The sequence below is a fragment of the Heptranchias perlo genome, chromosome 12 (genome assembly GCF_035084215.1).
Source record: "Heptranchias perlo isolate sHepPer1 chromosome 12, sHepPer1.hap1, whole genome shotgun sequence".
Lineage (NCBI taxonomy): Eukaryota > Metazoa > Chordata > Chondrichthyes > Hexanchiformes > Hexanchidae > Heptranchias > Heptranchias perlo.
This window is the reverse complement of record NC_090336.1, coordinates 20,002,468-20,019,999: the sequence shown is the minus strand read 5'-3', so window position 1 is coordinate 20,019,999 and position 17,532 is coordinate 20,002,468. Positions and strand designations below refer to the sequence as shown.

Here is a 17,532-nt window from a genome sequence, read left to right as displayed (position 1 = left end):
GATGGACAGGAGATCCATGCTGATATGTCATCTTTAGATATACTAGCAAATCTCCCATGGAGTGGCTCATGGTCAGGTGGTTTATAAGGACAGGTGTGTTATACAATTGAATGCACAATATATTATTCTGTCAAGGGAAGATGTGTTCCTTTAAGGGCACAAAGTAATTGTTGTTAAGTAAATAGATGCTCATTTTGTTCAGAGTTTGATATCCAGTTAGGATTCTTTGCAGATTGGTATGTGCTTGTCAGTTTCAGGCTGAAGGTCAAAAGCGTCCAGATTGTTTTGCATCTGTAACAAAGTGTGAAATCTCACGTGTGGTGTCTGAAGTGCACATGTAAATGCACTATATGTATCATTTCTAATATATTGATAGATTTCAATAAAGATTTTCTTTAAAGGGGATGATTATGATATTCCCGTTGACCTAACCCTCAGGGAGGATGCTGATCAAGGTTAATAGCAGAAGGTACATAGGATAGAGGTAATTGCATCTTTCCTCCCCGTTTCGATATTTTATTCTGACCCTTGCAGTACAAGCTAAGGCTGGGTGATTGTGAGCTTTGAGGTTTTTGATGTAATGCTGCCAGGGATTTAGGTCATATGAGGGGGAAGGGGAGGAGAAGTCAAAAGGTAGCTCTCTGGGCACAATATAAGGGTCTGCCTATCCCCCGTTCATGCTGAGAAACAGGGCGGTAGGCAGCCAACAATTGTAAAAACTACCGTTCACTGGCTGCCTGAGGCCTCCCCGACTCGATTTTCGAGTGAGCCTCGAAGTGGATGGCCAGCACCCGCTGCCGGAACAGGCGGGAGCCTTGTTACGCTGGTTGTAGGACTCTACTGCGATTTGCAAACTTGGACTCGGGCCTCTTGCTATCGCCATTGGGTCGGCAGTGCGATTGCTGCTCCCACTGCCCGTACAATGTGCACTATATGTGAAAAAACCCAAACAGTCTTTGAAGTGAAAATGAATTGTAATTTGTGGTGAGTAATTAAGAAGGGGTTTGTGGTGGTGAGGCCCCTTTTTGGGAAGAGTGCTGGTAGAGAGGTGTCAGAGCAGCTTAGTTCTGTGCTCTTGATTCAGTACAAAGAGCTTTTTCACATCTTGATGCAAATGGGTCAGTTGCAAGGCCTCATTAGTCAGTAACTAGCAGTGTCTGGCTAGGGTAAACGTATACTTTAGACGCACATAAGGTGGAATTCCAGATCCATCAAGTTCCCATTAAGGTATTTTCTGATATCTGATGTAATCAGAACCCTGATCCACAGAATAATTCCAGAAGCTGACTCACTCCTTATAGAAATGGAGTCCATGTTATCTCCTGTTATTCGTGTTTTTATTACGGCATTTCATGTTGTTTCATTTTCTGCACGATAAGATTGTACCTGTGATTAAACCTCCGCCGCTCCACTCTGTGTTCTCCACCTCAAACATGCCATCTGCAGAGATACTGGGCACAAAACAGATGGTCGCCCACAGGGAGAAGAGGGGGTGAAAGGTAACTCCATGCCACATACACACTGATTGAGTAGTTGGCTGAAAAGTGGCATGGTACCGGGTCATTAGTGCCCATTGCTGGGAGACCAAAAAGAACGAGGGAGAAAGCAAACAACATTTATCTCAAAGCTTTGTTGCTTGTTATGAAGTCATGTACAATTTTATTTTGGTTTATTCCCCCCCAATCCTTATCTTCCGGTCCTCTACTGAGGACACTGACACTTGACGAGGAAAGGATTCCATGGGCTCCCACTGCCCTCCGGCTTCCTGCTCAAGTGGCCATCTTTCATTTTTGAGCAAGACAGTGAATGTTAGGCTATTCATCTGCAGAGGCATTACCAGGTGAGCCAGACCTTATCTTACCCAATGTCCACAGCACCCATTTACCAGCAGGAGCCCTGGATAGTCATCTGGAATAGGAGCCCTCGTGTTGTATCCCCTCCCAAATGTACCCACTGAGCTACATACACAAATATTTAATACAGAACTGGTTCACATCTGCTCCTCTTTCAACTGTTTTTCTGTAATAATCATTAACTACAACCTTGTACTGTGGAGGACTTAAACGTTGTGCTTTCATGATGTGTGAGTCCTGTAATTATGCACGACATGGGAACAAGCAAGTTTCAAAGACCATTCTCATGAATGAATCACTAGTTGAAATCTCACCCGATGCTGCCTCATCTTGATTTATTCCTTTTTTTTAAATGTACTTTTCCCACCAATTTTTTCCCCTCCTCCCCTGAAGGTACTGCCTTGTTCCTGGAGTAACTTCCACCGGCACCGTCAGTTTCTACAATGTCACCCAAGTGCCCGTTATTCATCCACGAGGCTAGGCATTGAGGAGCAGCGGGCGACTCCATCGCGGGGATGTCAGTGCCGAGCCTGATGCTGTCCTCACCCACAGGCCCACACACTCACAAAAAGCAAAATACTGCAGATGCTGCAAATCTGAAATAAAAACTGAAAACGCTGGACACACTCAGCAAGTCAGGCAGCACCTGTGGAGAGAGAGAAACAGAGTTAACGTTTCAGGTCATATGATTCAGTTCTAATTCAAGCCCCTACGAGAGGTGTCACACTGAAAGACTAGGTAATATCCCCACTTTCAATGTTACCTTGTAGAGAAAGGTGGGATTGGACTGAGCCTATTTGCCTCAAAGATTTGTGAGAGGTATTAAAAACCTTTCTGACTCCATGAGCCATCCTTCTCCCTCCTCCTCTTCCTCACACCCCCCCTCCCCCCACAATGATCATGGGAGGCCAAGCTTTCTGCCACAAGGGGGCAGGAACAATCAGAGAGGTGGCATGTCAATCAGGTTGTGGAAGTGGTGTCAGCTATCTCTCCATTGGCCTTTGATCACTAAGATCAGCAGATTGGTTCACAATGACCGGACAGAAATGGGAGAGTGGAGGTGGGTACTGAGTGTTCTGCACCGGGATGATCTGCAGAAGCCTGGGCTCCACTCCACTCCACTGTAATCTTGATTTGGGCTATCGATTAACAGAAGAGGAAACCACATCCTCTACCACCGACCTTCAGAACGTTATAAGTACTTCAGCTGTATTCTGGTGTGTTTGTTATTCCCCAAGAAGACTGTGATCTGTCACTGAGAGTGGCAGGAACACTGAATAAATACAAGAGCCTGGGAGGATGTTTGCTTCCAAGACACGCCCAACAGTGAATGAGGAAAGGGATTATCTAGCTGCATTCTCCCAGACGGAGAAACTTTGGAAAATTTATTGTATATTAAGTTTTATTTTTATTCAGTGACTTTGGTAAAGTGCCATGACACATCATGTAGGACAAGGTTGGAAAGAGAAGGCGGGAAGATGAGGTAAATCAGGACGTGGTGATTGGGTGATGCCAGGCTTAGGTTTGGGAAAGAATGAGACAGCATAGCAGACTGTCTGAATTTCAACACAGTTAAGGTGCAGGAAGGAAAACAAAATTGCTTAATATTGTACTTGGTGCTTAGAAGGAACAAGACCGGAAAGTTCAGAGAAGCAGTGACCAAAGCAATACCTATAAAAGAGAGAGACAAGAAAGATTGAGATGAAGAGAGAGGGCTGGAAGCTAGAAGAGAGGGATTGCCGATCTGACAACTAGCTTTTGCTTGTATCTTGTACAGACGTGAAGAGCCTGATATGGGAGCAGTATTCAAGTCTTGTACAGACGTGAAGAGCCTGATATGGGAGCAGTATTCAAGTCTTGTACAGACGTGCTTAACAGGGGGGCCTTGAGAGAGAAAACATATTTAGCATGAAAGAGAAAACAGCTCCGAGGAAGCAGCTTCAGCATGGAGGAAATATGGGAATATCTTTTGAGATCAGAGGAGATAGCAAAGCCAACAGTGTCAATAGATGAAGAAAAATTATGGATAGATCTGTCAGAGGTAGGAGGTAGAAGCTGGTGGTGAGACATGCAAGAAACAGGAATAAACTATGTCTTCAAAGACTTGAACAAAAACAAGATTTTCAATGTCTCAGTTGAAGAGATCAAGATGTAATAACCATTGCATTTTGAGGGGAATGAAAGTTATTAGCGCTGAGGCTGTGTAATCTGAAGGAAGTTGTTGAAAGTACAGTGGAATTATCAGCAACTAATTTGATGATGAATAGAGTAGGTTGAAGAAGGAAGAGAGCGCGTCATTAATGGAGGTGAAAACGAAAGAGCTCCAGGCCTTTGCAATGTCCTGAGTATACCGCATTGCTGAAAGTCTTAGATCGTGTTGTCGGTAACAAATTTATCTTCTAACAAAATAAGGGATTTGTGTATTTTATTGTTATATGATTTTAGATAGACAGGTTTTAATAATTAGTTTCAGCTAGTGGTACCATTCATTCTGAGGCAAGAGTGAACAATGCACATAACTGGCAGACCATGGGAATGGGAGATGTGTGGCATGGATTTTTTTTATTCATTCATGGGATCTGGGTGTCACTGTATGCCAGCATTTATTGCCCACCCCTATTTGCCCTTGAAGCCACCTTCTTGACAACTAAGTGGCTTGTTAGGCCATTTCATAGGCAGTTCAGAATCAACCACATTGCTGTGAGTTTGGAGTCACATATCGGCCAGACTGGGTAAGGACGGCAGGTTTCCTTCCCTAAAGGACATTAGTGAACCAAATGGGTTTTTATGACAATCTAGCAGTTTTATGGTCACCATTACTGATACTAACTTTTTATTCCAGATTTTTTTATTTAATTAACTGAATTTAACATTCCCCCGGTTGCCGTCGTGGAGATTTGTACTTATGTCTCCGGTTTATTAGTCCAGGTCTCTGGATTACTAGTCACAGTAACTATCGTACCGTGAATTCTCTTTGTTTGTTTCAACACCTCTGCCTCGAAATGGATTGTCAAAAGCTGATGGCTGTTTTATACGTTAACATAGCCTAGAAATTTTGCCAGCAGTATTTAGCAGTAGAGGCAGCTTTGGGGGTGGGGGTGTCTGTTATTTTGCACAATTCTTGCCTGCAGTGCATATGTCAGGAAATTGCTGGAGCTATTTCCCTCCTGCCAAGACTATACAGGTTAAGCTTGGATGAATACTTCGGATAGATCAGCACAAACTGAGTTACAGATGGTGAAGGTACATTTTATGGCAGGCACACTTGGGCGTGGGACATAGTGCTGAAAGTTGTACTGCAGCTTTCTGCAGGTCAGCCATCTTCTGCCTGACCTGTATCCAGGTCCACTGGGTAGTACAAGCAGCATTGACTCTGTCTGCAATCTGCTCCCACCTTTGTTGAACCAACTGCTTTTGAGAAGGGTGCCCTTCCATCCCATAGAGGAGAGCCCTGCTACCCCACACTTCATGGATGAGGACATCCAGCTTGGCCCATCAAATCGAGTGATTGTCTCTTGGGACATCTCCATTTCACAGGAATATTGCAGTTGGAGGCTGAAGTGAGAGGGAATTGTTTACTTAATGACAATTTTTTTTTGTCTATCTTGACCAGGTGCTAGGAGAACTTCTTTTGGTCTGGAAGCAGTCCTGGGCAGAAGAGGAGAGAAATGTTTTCTTCAAGAGAAAATAAGTCTTTTTGCAAAAGGACAAAGCAAATTTCTTGGAAGTTGTATTAACAAGGGAGCTATGGAAGTTCCATTTGAGGTAAGAGACAGTGAGGCCGAGAATGTCAATAGATGAAGAAAGATTAATGGCAGAACCATCAAAGGTAAGAGACGACAACTGTTGCTTAGGCTTGCGAGAGACACAAACAAATTGTGGGGGTCAAATTCCTCCTGTTGATAATTTTACTGAAAAAGTCAATGCAAACACAAGCAGGTATTCAGGAGCCCGAGGCAGGCACGAAGGCCTGGGATCAGGTGGAGATCTGAGACTGGGATTGGGCAATAACCTGGGGCTGGGGTTCATGGGCTGGGAATGGCCAGTGATGAGGGTTCGGGATCAGGCAGGTATTTGGGGCAGGTATCGGGCTGAGATCAGGCTGAGATTAAGGGCTGAAATGAGGGGCAGGGATGAGGGACTGAGATCAGGTTGAGATCAAAGGCAAAGATCAGGGCCGTTGATCAGGGATGGAGATCATTGACTGGGTACTGAGTGCAGGTTTCCTGTATTCCCCCAACCCTCTAGTGTGGGGGCAGAGACTTACCAAACTGAATCAATCCCTGTAATCTGAGGCAGAGATATGTGAAAGACCTTCCCTTCTAATGCTGGGACCAAATACCCTTCATTCGGAGGGCAGAAACCACATTTGAGGATAGAGACCTACCTACCAAAGTGTGTGGGCAGAGGTCCCCAGTGTGTGGGCAGAGGTCCCCAGTGTGTGGGCAGAGGTCCCCAGTGTGCTTGCAGACCCCTTTGCCCAGTGTGAAAGCAGATTTTCCTCAGTGCAAGAGCGGAGATGCTCCCAGTTGAGGATGGAGAATTCTAGGTGCTGGGGCACAGACCCTCCTCTCAGTGTGAGAGGGGAGGTCCTCAATGTTATTGCAGAGACTTTGCAGAGTTGGGGTCAGAGACCTCATGATCTGAAGGCAGTGACCTTGCAGTGTGAGGCCATTAGGACAGAAAGCCCCATCTGAGGGTGGAGATCCCCATTCTGGGCAGTAGGGACTCCCTGTGTGAGCGCAGGAAACCGTTGTCTGACTGCAGAGACTTTCAGTCCGGGATAGAGATCCGCTTGAGAACATAGAATACCTCAGTCTGAAAGCAGAGATCTTCCCTCCAGTGTAAGGGCCGTAACCCCAAGTTTGAGGACAGAGATCCCCCACTCTGTTTGATGGGAGACACCCCAGTGTCACAGCAGTCACCCCCAGCCCTGTGTGGGAGCAGAAACACCCTCTCCTAATGTGAGGTGAGAGACCCCATGTGAGAGGACATATACCTTTAGTATGAGCGCAGAGACCCTCCAGGATGAAGGCAGTGACCATCGAGTGTGAAAATAGAGACTCCCAATGTGAGCACAGAGATTCACCCAACCCTTGGTGAGAGAAAAGACCCCCAGTGAAAGCAGAGGCCCCTCAGTATGAAGGCATGGACCCACCTACTCCGAGGATAATGCCCTCCCTTCTCTAATGAAAATCTCACCCCTTGCGGTGAAAGGATAGTCCTTCCCTTCCAGTATAAGGGCAGAGATTTCCCCCACCTTCAAAATGTGAGGATAGGGGCCCCCTAATCTATTGCAAAGATCCCCTACCCCATATGAGGGGAGAGATCCCCAGTATTAGAGCAGAGAACACCCCCACCTTGCTCTGACAGCAGTATTGTCTTACTGAGGACAGTTTGCAGAAACCCCCAGCATTATAGCAGAATCCTCCAGTGTGAAGGCACTAACCCCTCCTGTGAGGGAGCAGAGGCCCCCATTGAGGAGAGAGATCCCAGTGTAATCTAAGAGCAATGAATACTCACGATCAGGGCACTGCAGCTGAGATGTCAGTAAGAGCAGAGACCCTCTGGTGTGAGACCTCACCCCATCACAAGTAAGGGCAGGGACCTCCCCCGCCCCTTGTGAAAACAGGGATATGCCCCCTCAAGCGTGAGGGCAAGGACATCTCCCCCCTACCCCGTGTGAGGGCAGGGACAACCCCCCCCCCACCACCACTTCCCCAAGCGTGAGGGCAGGAACCTCACCCCCTCTCCACAGGTCTGAGGGCAGGGACCTCACCCCCTCTCCACAGGTATGAGGGCAGGGACCTCACCCCCCTCTCCACAGGTATGAGGGCAGGAACCTCACCCCCTCTCCACAGGTATGAGGGCAGGAACCTCACCCCCTCTCCACAGGTATGAGGGCAGGAACCTCACCCCCACCCCACAGGTATGAGGGCAGGAACCTCACCCTCTCTCCACAGGTATGAGGGCAGGGACCTCACCCCCTCTCCACAGGTATGAGGGCAGGAACCTCACCCCCACCCCACAGGTATGAGGGCAGGAACCTCACCCTCTCTCCACAGGTATGAGGGCAGGGACCTCACCCCCCTCTCCACAGGTATGAGGGCAGGGACCTCACCCCCCTCTCCACAGGTATGAGGGCAGGAACCTCACCCCCCTCTCCACAGGTATGAGGGCAGGAACCTCACCCCCTCTCCACAGGTATGAGGGCAGGGACCTCACCCCCCTCTCCACAGGTATGAGGGCAGGAACCTCACCCCCTCTCCACAGGTATGAGGGCAGGAACCTCACCCTCTCTCCACAGGTATGAGGGCAGGGACCTCACCCCCTCTCCACAGGTATGAGGGCAGGGACCTCACCCCCCTCTCCACAGGTATGAGGGCAGGAACCTCACCCCCTCTCCACAGGTATGAGGGCAGGAACCTCACCCCCTCTCCACAGGTATGAGGGCAGGGACCTCACCCCCTCTCCACAGGTATGAGGGCAGGGACCTCACCCCCCTCTCCACAGGTATGAGGGCAGGAACCTCACCCCCTCTCCACAGGTATGAGGGCAGGGACCTCACCCCCTCTCCACAGGTATGAGGGCAGGGACCTCACCCCCCTCTCCACAGGTATGAGGGCAGGAACCTCACCCCCTCTCCACAGGTATGAGGGCAGGAACCTCACCCCCACCCCACAGGTATGAGGGCAGGAACCTCACCCTCTCTCCACAGGTATGAGGGCAGGGACCTCACCCCCTCTCCACAGGTATGAGGGCAGGGACCTCACCCCCCTCTCCAACAAGTGTTGGGGCAGATTCCTCCCCACCCCCAAGTCTGAGGACGGGGACCTCCCCTGCTGTCGCTGTCTGAGGGCTGGGTTGAGGGCTGCCCTCCCAGTCCGACTCTCACACCAGCCCGCTCCTGGTCCCTCCCTGGGTCTCAATCCAGCGCAGCCTTCCCCCTGAGTGCAGGGAGGATAGGAGCGCTGCCGCCCGTGGGAAGCTGCGCTGAGTGTCCGCGCACGGCGGACCATTGGCTGGAGTTGGGGCGGAGGTTTCAGCGGGCGCCCGCTGCTCTCTCCCTCACACCGTGCGGCTATGAGTGGGCTGAAGACGCTGTGTGTGCTGCTCTGTGTGCTGAGGGCTGATGGCAGGGGCTATCCGGGCAGGAAGCGAGGAGTTCAGAAACACTACAGCACCGCCATGCAGAGGTGAGGGAACCAGCCCATCTTCTCACTAACTTTCATTCATATTAAATGACTGTAACCAGCCTGTTGAGTAAGGAACAGCAGACAGGCAGTGCGACTGGAACCAGCTGCACTAACCACTGTTCCTTATCTTTATATTCAGGGATTCAATTAACTCAACAACAGTTTGAGAGAATTTTACTCAAAAAGCTATGGAGCCAAAAAAAAAGTGCAGCTCTTTAACGTTGTCTGTGTTAACTTGTTGACATTGGCCAGGCTGTTTTTGCCTTTTTGCGCGGAGTCACAGGTTTACCTGTGGCTCTTAAAGGGGCATGTTCTTCACCGCGAATTATTTTGGGACAAACAATTGTTTTATAAATTTGTGTACAAGCACGTGACATAATATAAATTGCGTCAAAATGTATTATTGTATAGCCAGCTTTTGAAGTATCTTGCATTTGATGAAAGTCATTTCATGAAAGGCTATTCTACTTCTGTCCAAAGGAAAGAGGTGCGTTTTAGTGAAAACAATTTTCTTTTAATCCATGTTCAGTTCAGTTCATTGCAAAGTGATGTGTAACATCTGTCTCTGTGTTAGGAGTCTGGGGTGACTGGTGATGTGTGACCTCTGTCTCTGTGTTAGGAGTCAGGGGTGACTGGTGATGTGTGACCTCTGTCCCTGTGTTAGGAGTCAGGGGTGACGGGTGATGAGTGACCTCTGTCTCTGTGTTAGGAGTCAGGGGTGACGGGTGATGTGTGACCTCTGTCCCTGTGTTAGGAGTCAGGGGTGACGGGTGATGTGTGACCTCAGTCTCTGTGTTAGGAGTCAGGGGTGACGGGTGATGTGTGACCTCTGTCCCTGTGTTAGGAGTCAGGGGTGACGGGTGATGTGTGACCTCTGTCCCTGTGTTAGGAGTCAGGGGTGACGGGTGATGTGTGACCTCTGTTCCTGTGTTAGGAGTCAGGGGTGACGGGTGATGTGTGACCTCTGTCTTTGTGTTAGGAGTCAGGGGTGACGGGTGATGTGTGACCTCTGTCTCTGTGTTAGGAGTCAGGGGTGACGGGTGATGTGTGACCTCTGTCTCTGTGTTAGGAGTCAGGGGTGACGGGTGATGTGTGACCTCTGTCTCTGTGTTAGGAGTCAGGGGTGACGGGTGATGTGTGACCTCTGTCTCTGTGTTAGGAGTCAGGGGTGACGGGTGATGTGTGACCTCTGTCTCTGTGTTAGGAGTCAGGGGTGACGGGTGATGTGTGACCTCTGTCTCTGTGTTAGGAGTCAGGGGTGACGGGTGATGTGTGACCTCTGTCTCTGTGTTAGGAGTCAGGGGTGACGGGTGATGTGTGACCTCTGTCTCTGTGTTAGGAGTCAGGGGTGACGGGTGATGTGTGACCTCTGTCCCTGTGTTAGATGTCAGGGGTGACGGGTGATGTGTGACCTCTGTCTGTGTTAGGAGTCAGGGGTGACGGGTGATGTGTGACCTCTGTCTCTGTGTTAGGAGTCAGGGGTGACGGGTGATGTGTGACCTCTGTCTCTGTGTTAGATGTCAGGGGTGACGGGTGATGTGTGACCTCTGTCTCTGTGTTAGGAGTCAGGGGTGACTGTTGATGGGTAACCTCTGTCCCCGTGGGGTCGATTTTAACTTCTTCCGCCTGGAGTCAACAGGGTGGTAACAGCCTCGAAACGGGGTGACAAGATGAATCACAGCCCAATCCAATCCTATTCTCATTCGACATCCACACATGTGATTTCCACCAGTGGTCGCAGGAGTGGCCACCTTGGCTGATTTTTCTCCCCCCCCCCCCCCATATTCCAAGGGTACTGAGGTCAACGGAAGCATCTCTACCAGGGAATCAATCTCGACTTTCCACATCTGTACGGTTTAGTACCAGATTGTGTTCATTTACCCACTAAATCAGGGGATATCTGATCCTACAGCAATCAATCAATCAATGAGTGACACTCTTCTTTGCAATTTGATGCCAGGAAGGTGTTTGGCCTGATCACGTCCTTCAGGTGGATGTAAAAGATCCTATGGCACTATTTTAAATTTTGTCCTGACCAATATTTATCCCTCAACCAACATCACTAAAATAGATTATCTGGTCAGTATCACCTTTCTTTCTATGTGCAGATTGGCTGCCCCACTTCCCCACATTACAACAGTGACTACACTTAATAATGACAGTCCTTGCTGTAAAAGCTAACATAAATACAAGTCTTTTTCTCGTCAGCCTCTGATGTTGAATTTTTCTAGTTCAGATTCCCCCATTTTTTTATTCAGTATTGTCTGTGCTGTAGTACTGTTCTCTCCACAAATACTGACTGACCCGCTGTGTGTTTCCAGCACTTTACTGTTTCGGTTTGCTCTGTGGGGTGGGACTGTCCGTCGAACTGTAGCTGGTTCCCGCTCAGCGACTCCCGGGTGAGAAGGGAATCCCTGAGACAGCATGTTTCCGCAGGAGGGGAAGGTAACCCTTAAGTCAGCAGTGCGTCTTGGTTCCACTTTGCAGCCCTGCCGCCGACTGCAGGATGTAAGGCAAGTGAGGAAGCCACTGCTGCCTCCCGGGGCACCGAGACCCCCCTGAACAGGTCACCTTCGACAGCTTTCCGAGGCAGCAATATAAACGGTGCTTTGAAAGGTGCGACCTGTCATCTCTTCCAGCTGCCAACAATGTGCTTTTCTGCTTGCTCGCCTGTGCCGCTGGGGAAGGTCCAGCAGACAGTAAACAAAATTTGAGGATTGCAATTTAATAAGCAAACGTTGCTCTGCCGCTATGGAATCTGCCTTGCAATGTGAATGAGGTGATTCCACAATGCTGGCAGCGTTGGCCCGTACTATATAACTACTTCCTTCACACCTCTTTGCCAAACACGGTGATATTATTGGGGCTGGAATGTACTGGTGGAATTATTACACGGCATGTGGGAACAGAGTTAATAGAATATTTCATACTATTAATTCAGCCCGGTCACACCATTGGGTAAAGTAAATAATGATCGCTGAAATACAAATAATGATCGCGGCACAGGCACGGTGGGCCGAATGGACTCCTTCTGTGCTTTCTGATTCTATGAACTTGGCCCTTTTGGAGTGCCAGACCTGTAATGGATTTTTCCAGAGCAGGTTATCTTTAGAACTGAGCCTGCTTAGCAAAGGTGCTGATATTTTGATGCTGCCCCCTTTAAGAGCAGGTTTGACCCCATGTTGCAGATTTGAGTTTCTCTTTGCATCCAGTTTTTTGTTACAGTAAACGTGAGTACTTTCATTTATAAACGGGTTCTTACAGCCCTGTCGTACCCCATTGATCTAAAGTGACCTCGGGCCCCTTTGTCTTCCCACCTGCCCCATCAATCAATCCAGTAATGACCCAGAACCACACAACACAAGTCTCGGAATGTGTTTGTTGCTTTTCTGCAGAAGGTGAGGCTCAGTGTTCCTATGATGTATTGGCCAGCACGCACTGTTATGTCTCTGACTCGCCCGACGAAGGTCTATCAACATTAAAGCGAAGCTGCTTTGATTTTAAACTCACTGAGCCAGTCTTTTGCAGACTAAACCACTCGAGGGCTGCGGCTCAATTAGCTCCCACTCAGATGTGTTTTTTTCCCCTCCAGAAGCTGGGACAATACTGCAAGAAGTGTACAAGGTATTCAGAAAGACAAAAAAAAATTATAGGTAATTGCCGAATCTCACAGGAGATGTTAAATTAACTGCCTGTAGATAATAATGGGAACAGAGTTTAATAGACCTTTAGAAATTGTAGCCTTCTCTTGACCCAGGCTTTCCAATGTGTGTCAGATTATTGTTTAAAGGAAGGAGGTCGTGCCATTTCTGCACCTTTAAAATAAATATTGTTTCCCCCGCTCTGCCCTCCTCACCTGAAGGTACGAACTCCTCGCTGTAAATTATGGTTCCACAGTCACTGACATTCCCTCAGTACCTTGACCAATTGACCATTCTGCATGTCTGAGCCTTGAACGGTATGAGTGTCACTAGGTTATTTGACTGCGGGGATGGTGATTACAGTCAAGGCCGATCCTGTCCTCATCTGCCATCCATACACAGGGGTCAGAGGATGGTGATTAGGAGCCCTGGCCATTTTTTCCCTCTCCTTAGCCCAGAGACATTGATATCAGTTGTAGCTTCTTAAGGATGTGAACATCTCAAAATGGAAGTTTTGACTTCCTTCGTATCTGTGGGTAAATGTACCACTCAGTTTGCCACAGAGCCGTACAGACCAGAACATTGGAAGTTCCATCCCTGCTCTGTTTTCAGCTGGGGTGCTGCAACTTGCCTCAGTACCTTTGGGAAAAGGGGGAGGGGGGACATGAAAACAGAATTCTTGCTTCTGCTGGAAAGTTCAGGATTGGAAGTCAAGGGACGGTAGGATATGGGGCTCAGCCATGAGGCCTCCCATGGATGGATAGTAAGGTGACACTCACTGTCTAGATTCACTCATGAATTACCATAGGTAGACCAGTGACTGTCGAATTGCACCTGACAAGAAACAGCATCTTCGAGACAGGAGAGAAGGCTGGGGGTGGGGGGGGGAGATGGGAATTAGTATAATTTTAAATTGGTTCCAGGTGTAAACTGCTGATTTTCTTTTAAGCTTCAAAATAAAAATGGACGGAGGTCCTGGGCAGAAGTCTCCAACTGATTTGAAAAGGAAGCAAAATCTGCTAATCTTTGACATGCCTCAAAGGGAAGCATTAATAGGCACCTTCTTGACTGTAAAATGGTGCATGGCATTGGGGAACCTTCAAACAGAAGGATTAACCCTTCTGATCTGACTACACAGTGTTCTTAGTCCCGTCCATTTTCTGTTCACATTGCGTGGAGTCCATGAGACGTTAATGAGGGATGACACAATGCATTAGTGTGCCAGTGTCCTCTACCATGCAATGGTAAGGCGGGAGTCAGTGTTGGAAAAAAAATTGCACGCCAAATTCCAATCCTGGGCTGTGTTGCTGTGCGGCACCTCCCAGTAGATGCACAGAGGGCCCCTCCCAAAGACCTCCCAGTAGATGCACAGAGGGCCCCTCCCAAAGACCTCCCAGTAGATGCACAGAGGGCCCCTCCCAAAGACCTCCCAGTAGATGCACAGAGGGCCCCTCCCAAAGACCTCCCAGTAGATGCACAGAGGGCCCCTCCCAAACACCTCCCAGTAGATGCACAGAGGGCCCCTCCCAAACACCTCCCAGTAGATGCACAGAGGGCCCCTCCCAAACACCTCCCAGTAGATGCACAGAGGGCCCCTCCCAAACACCTCCCAGTAGATGCACAGAGGGCCCCTCCCAAACACCTCCCAGCAGATGCACAGAGGGCCCCTCCCAAACACCTCCCAGCAGATTACAGAGGGCCCCTCCCAAACACCTCCCAGCAGATTACAGAGGGCCCCTCCCAAACACCTCCCAGTAGATGCACAGAGGGCCCCTCCCAAACACCTCCCAGCAGATTACAGAGGGCCCCTCCCAAACACCTCCCAGCAGATTACAGAGGGCCCCTCCCAAACACCTCCCAGTAGATGCACAGAGGGCCCCTCCCAAACACCTCCCAGCAGATGCACAGAGGGCCCCTCCCAAACACCTCCCAGCAGATGCACAGAGGGCCCCTCCCAAACACCTCCCAGCAGATTCACAAAGGGAACCTCCCAAACACCTCCCAGCAGATTCACAAAGGGAACCTCCCAAACACCTCCCAGCAGATTCACAAAGGGAACCTCCCAAACACCTCCCAGCAGATTCACAAAGGGAACCTCCCAAACACCTCCCAGCAGATTCACAAAGGGACCCTCCCAAATACCTCCCAGACACCTCCCAACAAATGCATAGAGGCACAGAGGACCCCTCCCATTTCTTCCATGAACGAATGTTCAAGGTACACTCTGTTTAACAGTGGTTAGGTTCAGACTGCACTGGATATGAAACAATCTAGTGATTTTAACGTCGGTAGTTCTTTTGAGTTCATCACCGTGGAAACTGTCAAAAAGATCACTTAACGCTAATGTTTAAGGCTGTTCCTTTACGCTGGGTGCTGGGATGTGGATTGGTATGTACCAGATGTCCTCAGCAACAATTTCCACTCTCAGTACAAGTCCCTGTGCACACTAACGATGATGCAAACAGGCCACAGGAGGAGCAATAGCTCAGTAAGTATAAAATAACATCCTGTTTACTCTCTCTCTAAATTCACTATATTGGATAGCCCTTGTAAAAAAAAATAATTGACCGTATACAAACAAGTCCCTTATAAGTGTTTTGCAGTATACACGCGAGTTTTAGAAAGACAAGATTCATGAATTTAAAGATGTGATTAAAAGTCTGTTTTACAGTTAATCATTTGTGCAAATTGGTTTTAAGTTGCATATTGTTTCTGAAATGTTATCCCTGTCGGAGGGTACATGAGCTGGTCTGAATTTTATAACCTCACTGAAATCCTATTTTGTTCTTGTACTGTGCCAGATCTGTGACATTAATGAAGGAGGCAATAGTGGAAGAGGCAGTGATGGAGGGCACGGAGGGGGTGTAAATGTAGAGGGAACAGTAATGGAGAGGAGCAATAATAGAAGCAACAGAAATGGAGGGGGCAATTAGATAGAAAGGAAGGAAATAATTGATAAATGAGACAAACTTAAAGAGGATAAAATCCCTGGTCCGGTTGGATTGCATCCGTGCATACTAAAAGAAGCTAGGGAAGAGAAAGCAGAGGCGTTACAATATATAGATATAAAAATTCAGTAGAAAAGGGAATAGTGCAGAGGACTGACAGACAACTAATGTGATTCCTATTTTTCAAAAAGGGAGATAGGACATCCAGGGAACTATAGACCAGTTAGCTTAACGTCGATGGTAGGAAAGATAATGGAATCTTTACTCAAGATGTAATAGAAAAACATCTAGAAACCGAGAATATAATAAAGAATAGTCAGCACGGATTTCGAAGGGAAGGTCATACTTGACCAATCTTATTGAATTCTTTGAAGAGTAGATAAGGGTAATGTAGTGGATGTAATATATGTGGACTTTCAAAAGGCCTTCAATAAGGCACTACATGGTAGACTCATGACTAAAATCAGATCATGTGGAGTTAGGGGACATGTAGCAGAATGAATAGCAAGCTGGCTACAAAACAGAAAACAGAGAGTAGGGGTTAAAGGTAGCTACTCAGACCGGCGGAAGATGGGAAGAGTTGTTCCACAGGGATCGGTGCTGGGACCACTGTTGTTCATCATTTGCATAAATGATTTGGACTTGGGAATCAGAAGTACTATATCAAAATTTGCAGACAACAAATTTGGGGGTATAGTTAATACTGAGGGGGCTGTGACAAAATACAAGAAGACATTAACAAACTTGCAAAATGGGTGCGTAAATAACAGATGAATTTAAAAATAGATAAGTGTAAGGTGGTACATTTTGGTAGGAGGAATAAGGAGGTCACATACTCCTTTGAAAATAAGAGTCTAAATGGGTAGAGGGGTAAAGGGATCAAGGGATACAGATACACAAATCATTAAAAGTAGCAACTTAGGTTAACAAAGCCATAAAAAGTACTAGAGGGTTCATTTCTAGAGGAATAGAATTCAAAAGCAGAGAAGTTATGTTAAACTTACGTAGAATCTTGGTTAGACCATATTTAGAGTACTGTGCACAGTTCTGATCTCCATATTACAAAAAGGATATAGAAGCACTGGAGAAAGTGCAAAAAAGATTTACAAAGATGATACCAGAACTGAGAGGATAGAACTATTAGGAAAGATTGAACAGGCTGAGGCTCTTTTCTCTAGAAAAGAGAAGGCTTAGGGGTCTTTAAAATTATGAAGGGGTCCCCACAGTAATGAAATGTCTCATTGCTGCAAACCAACTGTGTTCTCCACAATTTGAAATGATAATATTTTTTTAAAAATTATATGGAGTTTTCAAAAGTTTGCATAGAGAAGATATTTCCACTTGTGGGGGAATCCAAAACTAAGGGCCATCAATATAAGATAGTCACTAATAAATCCAATAAAGAATTCAGGAGAAATGTCTTTACTCGGAGAGTGGTGAGAATGTGGAACTCACTACTGCATGGAGTGGTTGAGGTGAATAGCATAGACGCATTTAAGGGGAAGCTACATGAGTACATGAGGGAGAAAGGAACACAAGGGTATGGTGATAGGGTTAGATGAAGAAGGGTGGGAGGAGGCTTGTGTGGAGCCGAAACACTGGCATAGATCTGTTGGGCCGAATGGCCTGTTTCTGTGCTGTAAATTCTATGTAATTGAAGGGGTAATATTGGAGCAGAACAGTAAAGGAAGGGGCAGCGATGAAAGAGCAATAATGGCAGGGGAAATAGTGGAAAGTGCAGAAACAGAGGGAAGCAATAGTGGAGGGAGCAGTAATGGAAAGGGGTAGTAATTTTGGCATTGGTGATGGAGGGGGCAATAATGGAAGGAAGAAGTCGCAGAGGGTCAGTGATAGCGGGAGGCAGTACTGAACACAATGCATGCTTTCATTTTCC

General features: G+C 47.6%; 1 protein-coding gene across 3 annotated transcripts in view; it reads left to right on the top strand.

Annotated features, from left to right (window-relative positions):
- The first annotated feature begins 8,847 nt into the window (after window positions 1-8,847).
- The window catches only part of LOC137327858 (von Willebrand factor C and EGF domain-containing protein-like), a 351,658-nt gene continuing 342,973 nt past the window's right edge, over window positions 8,848-17,532 (top strand). For 2 of the 3 annotated variants that reach the window (XM_067993723.1, XM_067993724.1), the window contains exon 1: window positions 8,848-9,049. In XM_067993723.1, the coding sequence (XP_067849824.1) occupies window positions 8,937-9,049 (113 nt within the window). In that variant the 5' untranslated portion in view covers window positions 8,848-8,936. The remainder of the gene's footprint in view (window positions 9,050-17,532) is intronic. The other variant, XM_067993725.1, reaches the window with a different exon arrangement.